This window comes from Xiphophorus couchianus, chromosome 15, assembly GCF_001444195.1.
Source record: "Xiphophorus couchianus chromosome 15, X_couchianus-1.0, whole genome shotgun sequence".
Classification (NCBI taxonomy): domain Eukaryota; kingdom Metazoa; phylum Chordata; class Actinopteri; order Cyprinodontiformes; family Poeciliidae; genus Xiphophorus; species Xiphophorus couchianus.
In genome coordinates, this window is record NC_040242.1 from 12,191,544 (window position 1) to 12,211,122 (window position 19,579).

At 36.6% G+C, this 19,579-nt stretch overlaps 2 protein-coding genes across 2 annotated transcripts; both read left to right on the top strand.

The window, feature by feature from the left end:
• Positions 1–6,809: 6,809 nt before the first annotated feature.
• tmed10 (transmembrane p24 trafficking protein 10) lies at positions 6,810–13,433 on the top strand. Its single transcript, XM_028039491.1, has 5 exons — positions 6,810–7,046; positions 8,769–8,889; positions 9,140–9,213; positions 11,427–11,553; positions 12,169–13,433. The coding sequence occupies exons 1-5, from the start codon at positions 6,861–6,863 to the stop codon at positions 12,288–12,290; spliced, it is 630 nt and encodes a 209-aa protein (XP_027895292.1). The 5' UTR covers positions 6,810–6,860; the 3' UTR covers positions 12,291–13,433.
• Positions 13,434–14,847: 1,414 nt separating this feature from the next.
• Positions 14,848–18,835, top strand: eif2b2 (eukaryotic translation initiation factor 2B, subunit 2 beta). Its single transcript, XM_028039490.1, has 8 exons — positions 14,848–15,109; positions 15,537–15,657; positions 16,767–16,918; positions 17,841–18,004; positions 18,088–18,183; positions 18,269–18,406; positions 18,490–18,556; positions 18,642–18,835. Exons 1-8 carry the CDS (start codon positions 14,938–14,940, stop codon positions 18,797–18,799), a joined length of 1,068 nt encoding a protein of 355 aa, XP_027895291.1. The 5' UTR covers positions 14,848–14,937; the 3' UTR covers positions 18,800–18,835.
• Positions 18,836–19,579: the final 744 nt, after the last annotated feature.

Consider the following 19,579-nt stretch of genomic DNA (forward strand, 5'->3'; position numbering starts at 1 on the left):
TTGAAATTCAGGCTTTACTTAATAACTGGAAAATAGATTAATCCTATTTAATTCTGGATTACAACCTGTTGTTGCTTCTCTTTTCTTGTCACTGTAATGAAATGTTTCTTTTTTGTTTGTTTGCTTATTTGTTGTGACCTATTTCTATCATGTAAGGCACTTTGAGCTGCCTTGTTGCTGAAGTATGCTATACAAATAGACATGACTTAAAAAACTCTATCAATCCTCTCTATAAGTTGTTAACCCGTGAAGTATACAAAGGCATGCTTAATCACAATTGTGTTAGTTAATTAATTGTAGCATTGGAAACTAGGTCTACAGACTAGATCCGAATATTAATAAAAAGTAATTTTTCTCATTTTTTTTCAGTAATTCAGTTCAACAACTTAAACTACATACATACAGATTTATGTTTCTAATCTGTTTTTTTCTGTTAATTATGTTGATTTTCCACTTTTAGTTGGTGAAAACTTGACATGTAAGATTAAAATATACCCGAACAATAAATTGTTTAAAGCTATATGTGAGCTTAATGAAAAGCTTGTTAAATATCAGCTTAAAGGTTGTTTTTTTAAAAGGTACTGTTAATCGGGCACATGCGCCTCATTGAAACACATATTTAACTTACGTGAATATAAATGCAAATTAATCCTGCCTGTTTTCTGACGGGAAACAGATGACTGAACATGTATTTCCTCATTTGCAGTTTTGAAAAATAATTATTTTGTGCAACATTGTTTCTCGAAAAGTTTGTCATCCAACCTTTCTCATCCCTACTTGTAATTTTACCTCGCTGCTCTTCTCATCTTTACATCCGCATGTACAAAATGTTTCAGTGAGGGATTGCCCAATGGAGCTTTCTCAGGAAATGCGTAGTGCGTGAATGCGCTCATGTGTGTGTGTGTGTGTGTGTGTGTTAGGGAAAACTACTGTCGCACAATAAGTAACTAACTCTGACGTTTGAACCGTGCCTGTACTGCGGTCACACCCTTTTTATGCAACACAATACAAGATACAAAACATGCTGTTCTCTTATCGTGCATACCTTGAAGCCGGATCTCAGCATAACCTGAGAAGGAGTCTAAAATTTGCAAAGCAAAACTTTTTCTTTATGCATGGAGAACACTTGTAAGAAAGCTTTTAGTAAACCTGTGTTTTGACAGAACTTCCTGTTTCACTAGCCTTGTGCTCTTGCACAACAGTCCGATTCTGGCTGAATCTGTATTCTTTTACATTGAAGCAGCACCTCCTTTTCCTCAGCTCTATGTGCGACCATGCAGCGCCACATAACTCTATTAATATCCCTTCTGCCAGGCGGGGGGATATGGGGGTCGCAGCAGAAATAGCAGGTGCCTTTTGCTTCTTTTAACATCAGCATCAACAGCAGTAAAATTAGACCACTGTGACGCCAACCTGCATCGGTGCTTCAGCCCAGGGGAGGATCCAGGCAGTGCATAATAGAGAAAGGGAGAGGAGGAAAGCAGTACGCACCAAGGCAAGGCTGGAGGAGGAAAAATGATGTATATATGAGGATAGCAGGGAGGGAGACAGACAGAGATCCCTGCCTCTGTGAGAGTGGTGATGATGAAACAGCTGAGTTTGCCTACGTGCCAAGATGACAAAAGCTCATTTAGGCTTGGCTTTGTATTAAGAAGGATCAGCCCCCAAGTAACTTAATTTTTCAGAGACATGTCAGAATGGTGTCTAAAAATGTGAATATATCAGACTTGTGATTGCTATCCAGCCCTGCATTTTTTACTTCAGTCAGCTCTTGTAGAGAGTAATCAATCTTCATATGAGACATGTTGAAATTCCTTAACAGGACAAGTTGATCTGATGCAGTGGAGATAAAGTCCCTTGCCAAAAGTGTGTTTTGTGTAGCTCCATCTATTTTCCCAAGACTAACCTGCTGAAAAGCATCTCCACATTATAGTGCTGAAACCACTCTCAAAACCTTCCATCGTTTTTTTGTTGTTTTTTTTGTCCACATCACAATTAACCTTTTGTACTGTTCACCACATATCATCACAATAAAGCACAGTTAGAACAAAATGTGAAAGAGTTTCATTGAACGCTCTTGCAAGGCAGCATATTCCACCGGGTCACCTGAGGTAATGTGTGACTAATTCGCTTTCTGATTTGCTCTAGACTTGAGTTCAAACCATTTGTCTGCGTTTTATTTGTAATAACGTGCCGTGTGACAGCAGCCGGTTGAAGGGTGTGTACTAACTTGCGTCAGAAGGAATGCACTTTTAAGGAAGTAGTCCAACTGACATGCAATCATGACACAAAGCCCAGAGGACAATAAAAAGGTGAATAAATCATAGAAGTTCCGCCTCACATAAACAAAATGCATATGTAAACTGCAATAAATGTGTTCAAACGTTTTTTGCTTGAAATTCCACAAAAAAGGGTTTTCACATTTTATCAAGTTACAATCATAATCTTCGATGTCATTTATTGGGATTTTATGTGACAAACCAACACAAAAGTTGTGTTGGTTTGCACAACATTATAACTGCGAAGCGGAGGTGCAACCCGATTTCCAAAACATTTTACGACTGAAAATCAGAAAAGTAAATGTGCATATCTAATTCACTCCCATCAAATTAATCAAATTAGCGAGTATATGTGATTGAATCTCAGTAGACATACTACTGTTCCGTAAAGGTTTTAGAGGTTAGTTACAGGACATTAGTGGACAGCAGCATGAAGAACAAAGAAGACAGCAGAAAAAGAAGCTCAGGTAAAATATTGTGGAGAAGCTTGATTAGATTACAAAACAACACCCTAAACTTTGAGCATTTAACAAATCATTACATGATTTGAAAATATGAAGATGCGAGGAATCAAGTCAAACAAACGCTGACAGCTTCACTTTAACACGTTATAGCTATTTTGTAAAGATCAGTGGCCAAAATATTGTCTGTAGGTGTGCAAAGCTGGAAGAAACATGTTATAATACTGACACCTGTTAATTGAAAGGCAGTTCTGCAATCTGCAAAGCCAAGTGGGCGTGAATACAAATTCCTGTCACATTTTTCAGATTTGTGAGAACAGTAAGCGCAGACTCATTACAAAGCGCACTGCTTTTGGGTGTAATTTGAGAAAATGTGAAATTGTTCTTGGAGCATGATGATGGCCAATTGCTCTAAATTTTAAATATTTTATGAATTGTATTTCCAGTCTAAAATCCCCACAGCCCAGTGGAGTGTGTGCTGTGTGCTATTCTTAGAGGTTACTTGACGCACTAAGCAGCAATACTGGAGGGATTTCTCTACCCAATAATTACTGTTCACCTATAGTGCCAGACTCCCCTCTCGGCAGCATGTCCTCGTCGCGTCTCATGGGATCAGTAACGAGGATGTTTCCCTGGAAACTGGACAGCTATAGGGTGCACAATTGTGTAATCCCTGAGCTGCTGACAGAAAAATAATGGCTTTTGGGATTTTCAAAATATCCCTGCAAACGCTGCTTACGATGCCTCCATTTCTTCAGGCTGGACTACATATTATGCAATCATAAAAAAAAAGAAAACATGTTGCAATAAAACTATTGTGTGACCATTAACATCATTTTGAGTGTTTTGGACACTCAAAAAGTACGAGCTATCCTCTTAACGTTGTTGTTATTCAGCAGAATAAATCCAAACCGTTGATCGATTGACTGTGGTTCTCGCTGCCTCGAAATGATGTGTTTGCACAAGTCTTCCCACACACTGCCACTCAATATTAGTCTCAGGAAATGGCCATTCAGACACACTGGGAAGCCCAGACTGAGAATGCTCTGTGGTTTATGTAAGGCTCTCACTAGAATTTTGCTGGAAATTATTGTTTCCTCAGAGGAATCCCACAGATGTATAAGAAATTTTTAAAACAATAGCTTCTAGTACATGTTGACATGTTGCTCCAATCGATTATTCTGTAGAAATGCTTCATGTTTTAACTAAGACTGCAAATCTTACCAGGAGGAATCAAATGGGTCATAGAGCTTCAGTAACTATTTTCACAATGTTCTGCAGCTCTCCAGTAACCTGCTTGAACCTGATATTGGATTGCAACACTTTGAGAGTGTTCAGGCATGTGAGCCTCACAACACACTGTTGCATACTGCAGGCAGTGACAATACAGTCTGATCACTGACGTACAATTTAGTCAGCAGCACACACAATTAATTGTGACTTATGTCTTTAGGTCAATGGTAAAAACCCTACAAAAAAGAGGAAAATCTAATTAGACAGCTTCACCACTAAATTTGCAGTTTTTGATTGTTGTAATCTGTAAATGAAATTCAATAATGTAGTATCAGGAAATTGTAATTAAAAAAAGTAATAAATACTACTCAATATAATTACATACAACTAAACACATTTAAGCTCTTTGTCTTGTCTTATGCATGGTGATCTTTGTGAAAAAGGAAAGAGAGGAAGATTTTCTAAATTTGATTTTGTGAATAGGTACAGTCAAGGAACCAAATATATTTACATTTTAAATAAGGATTTCAAGAAAAACCTATAACTAATAATAATAATAATTAATAATTGCACTCCAGAATTACAAGTTTTATTATTCACATTGAGATCTTCTCACTAATTATTTGATTAAGTAAAGTAGCTGTACTGATTCTACTACTGCTATGATTAAAGGGAATTTATAGCATGAGAGAATAAAAAATATTCCACCAGAACTGTAGGAAGTGCTTTGGTCAGACTGGGCTTTTTACCATCATGGAGCCACTCAGACTCCACCAGCTGGATGGTTAGTTGCCTTTCGTTCTGCCCTCCACAGGTTTTATCATGAGAGAAACATGATAAGCAACCATGCTGTCCTTATACTGTTATTGGACATTTTCTCCCAGCTTTATATGTTATTACGGAGCAAAACTGGACACAAAAGAGAAAAAAATAGATTAATATAAGTCATTTATATTAATCTTATATATGCTTATTTAGTCACTAGTGACTAACAAGTCAGTAGTGATGCTATGGCTTAGAAGAAAAATGTTATTCTTGCTCATCTTTACACTAAATTGATAAATATGTATATGTGTGATAAATGTTTTCAGATGATTTTGTGCACCAATCCATCTAACAGATGTGTAAGTTCTGCAGTGGTTTGGTGATTGCAACCAATTTGCATTGTGTCAAAACATAGAGGCATGTAAGACTTGCAGGACAGAGTGTCTTGAGGACCGTAGTTGGGGAAATGCTGTATTACAGGGTGTTTTCTGAGGCAACAGTCTTTCCTCAAGAGCAAAGCATCCAATGTCTGTATGTAGAGTCATATTCAATAAATTACAATATCAGTCCTAATGAGTCTTGATTCTCAGATTAAAAGTACCTTTTGAAAAAGTAATCTTTAATCAATTATTAAAGATATCTTTCCTAAAAAAACAACATTTTCTTTTAGAAATAATGTGTTTTACTTTTCTTGGGTGTAAGATAATGGATGGATGGATGGATGGATGGATAATGTGTGTTATTGGTTTGATGCAATATTCTGATGTTAGTTGTGAGAAATCATAACAGAAATAAAGTCTGCCCAATATCCATCTGTGTGTAATTAATCTATAAAATCTGTTCCATTTAGTGATTAAATTTTTACAATAAGCAGGCTTTTCAATAATATTCTAATTCATTGAATGGGTTTGAATAAGTGGAATGCCGTGGGAACAGGACGTTCAGATGATTTTGAACCCCTGCAACAGGTAAGCAAAAGTGGAATTTGATTGCAAAATAAAGAACATGAGGTGTGAAGACAGATGCGGACTAAAGCAATCCGAACATGTAATTCATACAGTTCCAGCTTACCTAAGATTTTTAAATGGTTCTGAATTTGTAACACTTCCTGTTGTAGTTGTAAGGAAACGTTTTGGCATCAGCCATTCAACATTTAATATCAGGCTCGTTAAATTTTCTAAGATAAACAGCAATAAAAAGTTAAACAACAGAGATAATGAAAAACACAAGTGGCTCATACACACTCGTTAAAGTTTCAACTCCTGTTTTTTGGCAAACAATAGTTAGTGAATTCATCAGTGGGTGCAATTCTTGCTCAGTCTCTTTCTCACTATTGAAACATGAACACTCATCGAAGTTGAGGTCTGCAATTCTTTGACGTACTATGGTGCATTTTTGGAGTAGTTTCAGTAGCCTGGAAACTCCTATGAAGGTTCACCACTGTTCAACATGTTCCATTGTTGTAAACTGCTCTGACAGGGGTTCAAAGGTCCAAAGTCTTACAAATGGCTATGTAACCCTTCCCAGACTGATAGATGTAATTTTTGAGAGATTTTGACCTACTTCAGAATGGTTCCATTCAACAAAATTATTGATTCTAGGTTGGGCAGTAATAATACCTGTGTGTTGCCACAGAAATTGAGCCTGTTTGAAGTGGAAATCTTCCACAATCATTCTTCAGATGTTTCGTCATAGCTTAAGATATTTTTTCTTCTCATAGCTCGTACTGTACATAGTTCTTATCTCTGTAAGTGTAACACACACATTCTCTCTCTTTCTTCCTTATGAATAGGTGAATGACTGAATGTAGTGCAAAGTGCAGAGTCCTTAGATTTAATAAAGTGCTAAACAAATGCAGAACATGAGTGAGACTCTCTTACCAACTTCACAAGCTCTTTCACTTTTATTTTAAGGTACATTTAGTACCAATATATGTTAATCTCTGGGATAAAGACCGAGTCTCCTTACTTAAGACTCTGTTCATCTCTCATCTAAAAACATTATATAGCAGTTCTCCCTCCAGGTCAGCGGGGGCGCTGCTGCGCCCAGCGAGGCCGCCTGTGCGAGCCGGAGCTCGGTGTAAAGCTGGTTGGTTGGCACGGGCTGGTTGGTTGGTCGGTTCATGGTAGCCATGGCTCGATTTGCTGCGCTACTGCTGCTACCGGTTCTCATTGAATCCGTCGTTTCAATTTCTTTCTTTTTACCGGTCAACTCTAGAAAATGCTTACGAGAGGAGATCCATAAAGACGTCCTGGTTACGGGGGAGTATGAAATCGGCGAGCAGACGAACACCAAAACTAACCTGAAGGTGAGCACATACTGGGGGCCGTTGACGCCAAAACACAGTTTACATGAAGGCAAAATGGCTTTAATTGTTATATATCAGTAGCAAAGAGAAGTAGCTGTGAGACAAGGGGATAGCTTATTCTTGTAAGCTTAGTTTGAAGGGTTGAAGGACTTTAGTCAGTGACAACTGTTGTTAGCAATGCTGCTAAGGTAGGCCCGAAAAAACTCGTCTTCCTGGTTTTACAGTCAGCTAGCTAGTTAGGTAGCTAATGCTCTATCAATGTCTTTTCACTTATTGGTTTTGATATAATTTGCTTGTTGTATAAACTCTGATTACTTTGACGCCAGCCGTAAAACCCATCAGTGTTTGCGCTGCATTATTTAGTTATATTGACAATATTTATGTAGGTGTCATAGTCTCTGCTGTGTAGCTGTTACACGTCACTCTTACAGACTTCTCAGACACATACACGTCAGATTTAGTTTGTATGTAATATTCACATGAACCCGGCCTGGGGACATTTTTTATTTATATTGATGGCCCATAATGGCGTCTGCATACTTTTTTATGTTTTCTAAATTCTAAAAATATATTTTAAAAGTTAACAGCTGTCAAGTTTCGGATTTGTATGCTGTAAAACAAAAAAATTAAGGATGATATTCTCAAGTCTATTTTATTTTCCCATCTATTGTCATCATAGCGGAAAGTAAAAAAAAATTGTTTTTTCAGTCTGGAAACATACACTCAAATGGGATATTCTGGGAGGTACTTTATGAATTTAGTAAAAGACATATTTGGGGCATCGGCTTTAATACATAATTTGGAATAATCCTTAATTTTCTGCTTTGATTCTGAAAAACTCTCCACATTTTTTTATTTGATTGTTTCTTCATGTTGTTAACGAACATGTTTAAACGGAATGCTTTTTTATGTATTACAATTTGTGCTCACAATAATGCATTTGGTGTGCCAGATGGTGGTTTGCAAACCATTTCAAGTGTCACATTATGGTATGACCCATTCAAATCCACCGTCGAAGGGGCAGCAGACTGACACGTCAAATATGTGACAGCAACAAAGTTAACAGCTGGTTGCTTCCAAAGTTGAAAAAGTCTTAAATACTTGTTAAAGTTAGAATCTTCTGAATATGATGAATTTCAGACTATTTATTAGCAAGAATGTGTGCTCCTGTAGTTTGTATCTCAATACAGATGATTTGATATTAATTTTATTAGTGGTGAGTGAGGTAAACTTAGATTGCACTGGCAGGTTGTCTCTGACCTCTTCCCGTTGACGAAAGTGTTGCTCTTATCCTATCAGCAACAGAAGATGTTAAAAACACTAACAAAAGTTAAAGGCTGCAAAATACATAATAAATTGTTGAGCGTTCTGAACGTTGTTAGACAACCTAAAAGAGTCACACAGTTCTGTTAAACTGCAATCTTTTATCAAATTAAAAATTTATATTTAGAATTTGTTTGTCACTGTACACAGGTACAGTGAGATTAAAGTCGGCGACAACAGTGCAAACAATCTAGACAATATATACAATATAAACATGAATATGGTGACATTTATATTATTTACAATATTAAATCGGGTAAATTTATATATATATACACATATAACCACCATAGTTATTTTTTTATGGAAAATAATTTAAAAAGGATTTTTCAAACTACTCCAAAAATGTTGGCTATGTTCTGCCAGAAGGTCTAAATGTATGTCGTTGTAACTTTGTAGATCACTGACTCTTCCAGCCACACTCTTTACTCGAAGGAAGATGCAACAAAAGGAAAGTTTGCCTTCACCACAGAGGACTATGACATGTTTGAGGTTTGCTTTGAAAGCAAATCACCCATGGGTAAGCAAAATCGTACAGCAATTAAAGTTATCAGAGGAATCTAATCAAAATACAGTCTTATATTTGATTATATTGTGAATCTCATATTATTCGTAATAATCTGGAGACATTTTTGACGTATTTGAATCCTCAAAGGTTCTGATAAATATAACTCTTTTTTTTTTTTTTAGTTTACTGTTACAGAATGTTAATTGTCCTTTGCAAAATAAGCAATCACAATGTTTAATTTCAATTCTGTGAAAATCCACAGGAACAGGGAGAGTGCCTGACCAGCTGGTCAATCTGGACATGAAGCATGGTGTCGAGGCCAAAAACTACGAAGAGGTAAAGTGTCAGGAGACTGAAATCTGTGCTTCCTGATGTCAAATAAACCCGATCCAAATTGTAGATAAGATGTCTTGCTCCCAATACTCTTACAGCTGGGATTTTTACTCCCAAATATGTTTGAAATATGCCAGCGTGAATATTTCTACTCAGATTTTTATGCTGTGTTCAACTATCATTTAATCAAGTTAGTTGAGTTAAAAAAATAATAGAAAGACGGAGGCGTTTTGAAATGAGTGTAAAAGTTAGTTTGCTTTCTTTGTACTTTGTACAAACAGTAGTGTGGGTGTCTTTTGTCAACATTGTGAAAATGGCATTTTTAAGAAACAGTAAGTAAAAATTAAAATTGTGCCATGCCAAAAATAATGAATACGGACTTTATATAAAAGTGTGAATCTGCTGTAGGGTCCTCTGTTATAGGATCCGTCTGCGTCAGGTGATTTCTTTTTTTTTTTTATGGATTCAAAAAGGAAAAAACACATCCCTCGTAGCTGAGAATCGCCTTTCTCTGCCCACACATGTTGTGCAAATATTGCATACTGTTCAGCGGAACGGCGCGTCGGTGGATATTCACAGTTGAACTTGAAGAGGGCATTCCTGTCTGTTAGAGAAAGGGCGGAGCTGGCTTTACGCATGTATTAACTTACATAATACTTGAATAAATTTGCAACCTGTTCAGAAGAGGGTGTACTTGAAAGAGAAAAAAAATGTCGTTACACAATGCTGTCTGTTTAGCAGACACAATCTGTGCTGTGAAACTTTTTTTTCCCTTCTCCTCCTGATTATCAACTCTGCTTTCTGACTGCGCAAGATTTCATTGATTTAAAAGACTGTGTTTGACTAATTTAGCTCATTAAGGCGGGGATAAAGGGATTTTACATCTCTTGTATGTTTAAACTGGCAGCATGACCATGTTCATTCTTTTAGAAACGGACATGGTTAATCTTATGTCTTCAGTCAGGTGAATAAAATGTTTGCCCTGCCAGATCTGATAAGCTATTGATCTTTTCATGTAACTTGGATCAAGTCTTCCGGAAAGGGAAATGCTACGTAACCATTTTGCCCTTTTATAACTCAGGAACTTTATTAAGATTTTCCTCAAACTTTGCACCCAACAGTAACTTCAGTGCCCATCACTCAGCCGAGCACGGAGCGATCTGATGCAGGTCATTGTAATGTTTGAACACAACGTTGGTAATTTTTGTTTACCGAACTGAGTGTCTGAATGAGCTATTCCTTTCTCCAAAGCAACAAATATTTAATGTTTCATGATAACCCACGTGTGTATCAGCACAGAGTGTGGGAGCCTTCCTGGAATGTTTTGCAAGATTTGTTGACTTATGATAATATCTGCATATACAAGTATGATTTTCCACAAACATTTCCGGTCAGTTTTCCCCTGAACTCTGCTCTGATAAATCTGTTATAATAGCTGTTTCAATCATTTACCAAAGGAAACTGGTAGAATAAAGGTTTTAATCTGTCGTGAAGCATATAGTTGATACAAGTAGGGAGTCCAAGATTAGAATCTTTGATTCCTCAAGATTTGATATCTGAATTTTAAGGGTTTTACTTTAAACCATCCAGGGTTAGTGTTGTCTGCCATCAAATTGTGCTCAGTAATCCCTCAGATGAATGGGAAGGGAAGGAAAGTCCATATATAGTCCAAATAAAGGTTTTGTGCCACTCCTGAATTTATTGCCTTGCTTCCGAGGAATCGAGACGTTCTTATCATATTCTCAAGTGAGCTTGAGCAATAATTATTACCGTGTCTTTATTGTGGCTATTGTAGATGTTTCTAACAGGAAGAGAAAGGCACACAACCCCATCAAATTAAGTTGAAAGTATATATAATTCACATCTATTAAAGGGATCTAACTTGAGTTAGTTTTATAATTAATGTAGGTTTTATGTTTGAAATTTGAATATTAGTCTTTAATTTTCTAAACCTTTCAGAACTGCTGTTTTGTTCATGATCAAAATCTCCCTTTTCAGGCACGGTTTCAATAATGTTGGTGTTCAAATCTAAGTGAAAGGGAAAGCCTGGCAAATATTTGCCCCATTTGTGATTTTTAGCTCAAGAGTGACACCTGCTGGGCTGAGCGTTCAACAATTTCAAATGTTTTTTGTTCCACTTTATTTTGGAATGCCAGCATTTATTTAGAGGTTTTATAAGCTTTCTCTTTCTCTCTCTTTTTTTTTTGTCCCTCCAGATTGCAAAGGTGGAAAAACTGAAGCCTCTGGAGGTTGAGCTCAGGCGACTGGAAGATCTGTCTGAGTCCATCGTCAATGACTTTGCTTACATGAAGAAGAGAGAAGAGGAAATGCGGGATACCAACGGTACGCCAACACAGTACCTACACAGATTCGTACTTTTGCATAATATGTAAAATGAACATGCGTATTATATACAGGTGTCTATAAGCTGATGGCTTTTCTTCCTCTGAAAGTGGCTCTTCATAATCTAGGATAATAATTATGTGAAAAAGACCATTTTTTTATAATAAAGGAAGGTTTTAAAACTTCTCATTGTAGACCTTTTCTAGCAGATTGAGCCTATTGGTTTTTTAAGTCAGTTACTTCATAATTAGTTTGTGATTTAGTTGTTTTGAAGTTGACTGACTGCTTTTCTACAAGAATGTCGATTGAGAGGAGTGAATTCTTAATAGTAAACTTATTTTTCTTTAATCTAAAAATAGAAATACAATTAATCAATTTTCACAATAAAACTTAAGTTTAACGCAGTGTGTATTTGTGAAACTGAATCCCTTTTTGGAAATGTTTAAGAAAGTTGTGTGCCTTTAGACAAATGTTATTTTATTGGGCAGGAATTGCCCTTTGAACTGAAAAGGCTGCTGACGCCTAATCTAAAAGCAAGATGGTTTTTAATTCATTGCAGGGATAGCAAGAATTTCTTACTGTCCAATAATACTAGCATTTTTTTTATTTCTCCAGAGTCTACAAACACACGCGTGCTGTACTTCAGTATATTCTCCATGTGTTGTCTCATCGGCCTGGCCACGTGGCAGGTCTTCTACCTGCGGCGCTTCTTCAAGGCAAAGAAGCTGATCGAGTAGATCGACTCATCCGGCTTCTTCCCTTGAGGGACGCTGCCTCCCAGTCAGCAAACACATCCCAGCATCCACCCTCCTTGGACTAGCTTCAACAAAACAAGCTGGGCTTAAGGGGCTCAACATCTAGTTTTCAAAGCTCTGAGAGTATCCATGTTTCCAGGAAAATAAGATTTACCTGCTTGTTTAGTAGTTGGAAACATGAAAACCCTGTAGGGAGAAATGCTTTGTCAAACATGGGAGAGAGAAATTTCTTTCTACACTGTTTTGAATGTTACAGCTTACTGAATAAGATGGGGTTATTTTTTTTCATCAATCCTTTGAAAAGTTGGTTTCTTTATTTCTGAGCTCCGTTTGAGTGGATGTGCCACAAGTGAATGTCTGTCCTTCTGTTATTGTACACATTATTTACAAGACCACATAAACTAAACATCTTTTTATTAAGTTAAGGCTTTAAGAAACATGGTGTGTTGTTCCTTTAAGACAATTGGTACCACTGAACTTCTGTGTTGTCACTTGTATGTTCAGTAGCTAAATTTAACTGCCTTTAGTTTGTTTTCATATTGTAATTACCACCTAGTTGCTTCTATTGGTATCTTTTTATTTTGCAGGGCAGAGTTGAGTTTTCAGATTAATGTTCTCAATTATAAATTCTCTTTAAATTTTCGCATGTTCAGGTGTTCTTTTGTTTTTGAACATCCATTAAAAGTATCGAGGAACTAATATTCTTACATTCAAGCAATTCCTCTTTCCCCTCTTCAATGTATTTATGCAATCTTTCTTGTCGAAATGCAGTTGTTTTCGACTGTGACAAGAATTGAACAATTATCCAAACGTGCACCCTTTTGGTTTAAACAGGCAACTCCAAGTTACAGCATATCACCTCCCAGTACCAGAACCTGCTGATCCATCCAGTGTTCCTATTTTCATTCAAATGTTTGAGGCCGGGGTCATGTGAATATGGGTGGTTTCAGATATTAGTGTTTTTTTTTTTGGTTTTTCTTTTGACAGAAAATGTTGAGGCCTGTCCTGGTAAATTTTTAACAATGAACATGCGCATGGAGCGCAGTCAATTTTTATGTTGACTGGTAAATTTTGTAAATTTGTGTTGGGCTTTTATTCAATAAAATATTGGATGGATTTACATGAGTTATTTTGTAGTGTAATCTATATTTTTGAGGGGGAAAAATCTAAATTTTTGTTACAGAAAGTGGTTTAGGGTTAAAATATATATATATATATATATATAATGCAGATATTCTTAAAACAATTCTTGCATTCCTTCAAGATGCAAACTTTAAGTTAGTAGAGGGATGCCGTAACTGCCAGGAGGACATTACCCACCTCTTGTTATTGTGCCAAGAGTAAAGTTTAGTGGAGGGAGGATCATAGTGTGGAGGTTAGGCTTTCTACTTGAGTTGAAGTGTGGGGACTCGGAGTGCTGAGAGAATATTTTTGATAATTTAGTTTGAAGTTTATTAAAGACATGAATGAGTATTATGATCTTAAGGATGTTTTTCTTGTCTGCACGGACCACAACCCGATAGAACTTTTTAATTACAGCACATATGGATCATTTTACAAATGTTCTTAGACCAATCTGCAGATTTTTCCGACATGTCTTGTTTTGCTCCAGAAACATTGAAGGTGTTATGGCTGCAGACAAGAGGATAATTCCATATTAGAGTTGAATGTAATTAAAGATCATGTGTGTAAAGGCTATAACTGTGCCAATTTAGAGAAGATACACCCTGCTCATTACTTACCTGAGCAATACATTATACTTTTTTGTCATTATTTTTCTTTTAGATGTTCAAAATCTAAAAACATGCTTACTGCTATTTTTTGATCACTTTTATAAGCCTAAAATACAGTTGGGTGCTGTGGGGTTAGCTAAAAATCACCATGCATGCGTTTAATTTCGGTCTGGAAATTAAACCGTCTGAGTTTTCTTTTGTTTTGATCAGAAAAGGTCTCTCTTGTAAATGAGGTCTTGAATCCCAATGAGACCACCTGTATAAATAAATGTCAAATAAAAAAGAGGAAATATGAATATCTAAATTTGAGATTTTCTGGCATAAAACTAAATTGGGAGAGAAAAAGAAACTGTTTAATTGGTGGGTAACTTCATTCAACAGTTCCTTGAATGAAGGAACTGTTCATTTAAGGAACAGTTTTTTCGCCAGTCGGTGTTGTACCCAAAACAGCGCCCCCTGCTGTGAAAAGAACAGTCTGTCATATTTGCAGCTTAAACATTTCATTTCCAATAAATATGTGAAAATGAAACAAAATTGAAAGTAGACTTTGAGATTTAACTACTATTAAGAATATATTTATGTACTTACTTTTAAATAGGGCATAAGGGTTATTTAATGGCGGCCACTGTAGAAAGCCACCTTGAGACTGTTGCTCAGCTGGTCTATAGTAGCAGAATGTGAAAACATCAAAAATAAAACTCACTATAGTGGGAAACAAACAATATTTGCTTTGGCCTTTTGCTTTGGTGAAAACAAGCGTTACAATAAAGGGAGACAGACGGAGCGCTTTTTCTGCTACAACACCGGATGTTCTTTACAAGTACTTCCTGGTCAACATTTAACTGTAGAAACTTGTAGTCTTCTTTTTCGACGGTTCGTTGATTTGGAAAACAAAAATGCCGGGCCCCGACAAAGAAACCGACCTGACTGAGCGGGTTGAAGCCTTTCTGTCCGACCTGAAGCGCGGAGGTAGCGGGGCGGGACCTCTGCGGGGCTCAGCGGAGACTGCCCGAGAAACGACGGCGCTGCTTCGCAAGATTACAGCTCAGGCTCGGTGGAGCAGCGCAGGTTCTTCTCCACACTTGATTTATTTCGACAACCTCTGATGATAATAATAATGCAGAGGACTAAATTACTGTGAAATTGGTTGTAACGTGTGTGTGTGTGTGTGTGTGTGTGTGTGTGTGTAGGTAGTTTGTTATAATCTGTGAACATGTCAGACATCTGTTGTAACATCTGTGAAATTGAAATAGGGGGAGTTGCATCATGGTTTCTTATGTGTGTACGTTTACTAAATTTAGCGACATTTTAGCTATATATATTTTTTTTATAAATACACCATTTATAACTATAAATTAGTTAAAAACACTAATAAGTAAGAATTTCTTTACAATGTTATAATAAAATGAAAAGGGGCAATTTAGGATGGAGGTGTAATTAACGCAACAATATAGTAACAACAATTAAAACGTTTTTTGTTAATTGCTGCCTTTAGGTGATCTGATGGAAATAATACGGAAAGAAGGGAGGAGAATGACGGCCGCCCAGCCGTCAGAGACCACAGTGGGTAACATGATCAGGAGGGTCCTGAAGATCATCAGAGAGGAGTACGCCAGGTGAGGACAGACAGCTGTGGAGTCAGATGTGTTCCTAATCCATTCATTGGGAACGTAAGACAACATTAAACAGTGCTATCAAATATCCCAGCTTATAACATCACTGTGAAATGAGTATTTTTCCATATATAGCAATAATAAAAGAAAAAATAAACCCTCAATTCTAAGATTTTATGAATCAGAACATATGATCGTTTGTTCATCAGGTTCTACTAGATTTTCTAGATATTTAATCAAATTCTTAATTTAATACAGTGAATATTTTGTCAAAGTCAAAATGGAAAGCTTGTGGACAAACTAAGTACCACTAACTGCTTAAGTAGGATTAAAGAGAAAAAATAGGTACTAAAAACTGCTAAAACATTAATAACCATCATTCCAGATTTAGACAATGTAGTCCTTAGAGAATTAGCAAAAACCCCAATACCTGCATTTCAGACCATGTAAAGTTTAAATATTGAGACAATAATTGGAAAACGTTATAACCGATAAATAGAACTTGCCAGGAGAAAGTAGCTTCTTTCTAAAGAGAAAATGGCAACAAGATTGGATCTAAAGCAACCACTATTTCTGGAATAATTTCCTTTGGACAGATGAGACAAAGACGAAGAGGTGTAGCTGTTGATCAATGTGGTGGAGGGGTGATTATTGGGGCTTGTTTGGCAGCCATGGGAGCTGATGGCGGGTTGAAACCTGGTCATGCAAATAACTAAAGCAATGTTGGATAAAGCCTAGGAGAATGTGAGAGACTTCTGATAAATGCACTTATAGAAAATTCTGAATCATAAGATGACTTTCCGCGTTAGTCTCAACTTTTTTTTTAATTAAATATTTTTAACAATCTAATAATACAATTTTTGCATTGTGCACTTACAGTACCTCATGTTAATTTGCCTCGACTTTGTCTTTGTGTTTCCTTTTATGGATGCACTGTTCCTCAATGTTCATTCTGCAGAGTGTAATGAAAGTGTTTGAATCAGAGTACGCATGCTACTTTAGCAAAAAGGTTCATCTTCAAAATATGCTACGCACTCTAGAGTCACCAAAAATAAAAAAAACTTGTTTAAAAAAAATGCCCTGATGTCAAACTGTTGAGATTTTCTCATCAGGTCTCGAGGAAGCAGTGAAGAGGCAGACCAGCAGGAGTCCCTCCACAAGCTGCTGACCTCTGGAGGACTCAGCGAGGAGAACTTCAGGCAGCATTTTGCTCCCCTCAAAGCAAATGTCATTGAGGCCATCAACGAGCTTCTCACTGAGCTGGGTAAGATGGCGGGGCTGGTTTTACAGAGCTGAACTATCCACAGCTGAAATCCACAGTGCTGGTTACTCGCTGATGTTCTTTAAAAATCTCTGCGGCCTTCACAGAACAACTGTATTTATGCAGTTATTTTTTTTAGTGGCAGCAGAGTGAAGGGGTCTGTATTTGTATCCGGGTTTGTACGGGTGCTTGGAATCCTTGAAAATGCTCCAATTTCAGTTTGGTGTTTTCAAGATTTGGAAAATGCTTGATTTCTGTATCAAGTCCTTGAAAGTGCTTGATATTCAGTCTTTTGTAATAAAGTGCAATATAACATTTGACTAAAAACCTGCAGTTGGAAAGCGTTGTTTACAGTTGAAACCAGATATTTTCATAGACCTAATAAAAAAACCTCAATTTTTTTTCACTGTCTAAAGTTAAATCAGACTAAACTTATTTTGTTTCAGGTCAGTTAGAATTGCCAAACTTATTTCCATTTGCTAAATACTAGAAAACATGGCAAAAACATTTTTTGTGACTTTCTTTGTATACTGTTTATAAGCATTTATTTTGATTAGGAATGTAATTTACTTTAACATTATTTATTTGGATTGCTTAAATGTAATAACTATTATGCCTAATAAGTCAGTAACTTATTGATCCTCTTCTATTTTATACATTAAACAAAGCTATTGAAATTGTTTACCTTGTCCCTGCTGTAGAATGTAGAATACTACCACAAAAAAATGATTAACATTAATAAATTATAATCATACAATAATGTATTGTTTTTATCCCCAAAGTGTGGTGCTGTAAAAGTTTGAAAACTTACCTCGGAAATGCTTGAAAATGCTTGAATTTAATTGTGGGAAAAGTGGAACAAGAAAACTGGAGAAAATATGATTTTTTGTTTTGATTTTTTTTTTTTTTTTTTTTTTTTTTGCAGAAGGAACAACAGATAATATCTCCATGCAGGCCCTGGAGCACATCCACTCTAACGAGGTCATCATGACCATCGGGCGCTCCCGCACAGTGGAGGCCTTCCTGAGGGACGCGGCACGTAAACGCAAGTTTCATGTCATCGTTGCAGAGTGTGCCCCCTTCTGTCAGGTACACGAAGTATATCGAAAAGAGCTTGAAAGGCAATGGTTTACCTAAAAGACCGTTCAAGAAAAACCTTCACTTTTTAACAGGGACATGAAATGGCCACCAACTTATCCAAAGCTGGCATTGAAACAACGGTGATTGCTGACGCTGCAATATTTGCTGTCATGTCTCGGGTCAATAAGGTATTTATCTTCACAGAAGTCTCACTCTATATTAAGGGTTTGATCAGGCCGTGTAGTTTAACTTTTCTGACGATCTGGTTGGCAGGTCATCATCGGAACTCAGACTGTTCTAGCCAACGGCGGTTTGAGGGCCGTGAACGGGACACACACTCTCGCCTTAGCAGCCAAGCATCACTCGACACCTCTAATTGTCTGTGCCCCCATGTTCAAGCTATCGCCTCAGGTAGGAAAACACTAGTTAACAAACATTTGATAAAAAAAAATCTTTCAAACACAAATAATAAAAGAAATATTTTCTCTCCTTAGTTCCCAAACGAGGAGGACACTTTCCATAAATTTGTCTCCCCACATGAAGTCCTCCCTTTCACTGAAGGTACACCCTCACCAATTTACTTTACAAGTTAAACATTTATCTTTGGTAGAATATAATGTTAACATGCTAATTGTGTACGTTTCAGGTGAGATCCTCTCTAAGGTCAACGTGCATTGCCCGGTGTTTGACTACGTTCCTCCAGAACTCATCACACTGTTCATTTCTAACATTGGAGGTCACGCACCGTCATACATCTACCGACTGATGAGTGAACTGTACCACCCAGAGGATCACGAGCTTTAATTTGTGTTTCTATGAAATAAATTTAACTTAAACTGTTTTGTGTCTATTACTTATCTTAATAAAAAAGTAGTTTTAGATATTGTTGATTCAGTATATAAGCTGCTAAACAGAAGAAGAAAAGTATTCAACTCTGACTTCCAAGGATTTTTCAGTGTCTCTTCAAGTTGTTTGGATAAGTAGACGCTCTATTTAAAATTACAATTTTGAAGAATGTCTACAAGTGAAAACACTAATCAAATATTTACTTAGGGTTTGCTTGTAACAAAACAACCAAACTAATTTTAAATAAAGGGACTTGTCAAGGCAGTGGGTTGCATTGACCTTTACTAATGGGTACATCTGTGGACATGCCAGTTGTAACATCCTCATTTGGAATAAAACAAATCCTCATTTTGGAATATTTATAATGGCCTCTATATATATATATATATATATATATATACTGTATATATATAGTTTTGGACGCGTAGCACTGACAGATAGACTTAGCTATCTATCCGTGCTACGGTAGGAAAATCTGACGAGGTAGCATTGATAGTCAGGTGTTCTGTAACTTAGCAGAAAGCAGCAAAATGGAAAAGAGTGAAAAAGAGTTGTTTTTTCAGTTATGTTTTTTTATTTGCAAAGATGATGTGGGCTGGCTGTGCATTACTTGATGTAAAACTCAATTATTTAGCTTCAACTACAGAGTTAAAAGTCTTTTTAAATATGAACAATTTAATGTAATACAATAAAAGTGTAGTGAGAAAATAAATGCCAAAGATAAAGTGAATAGACAGA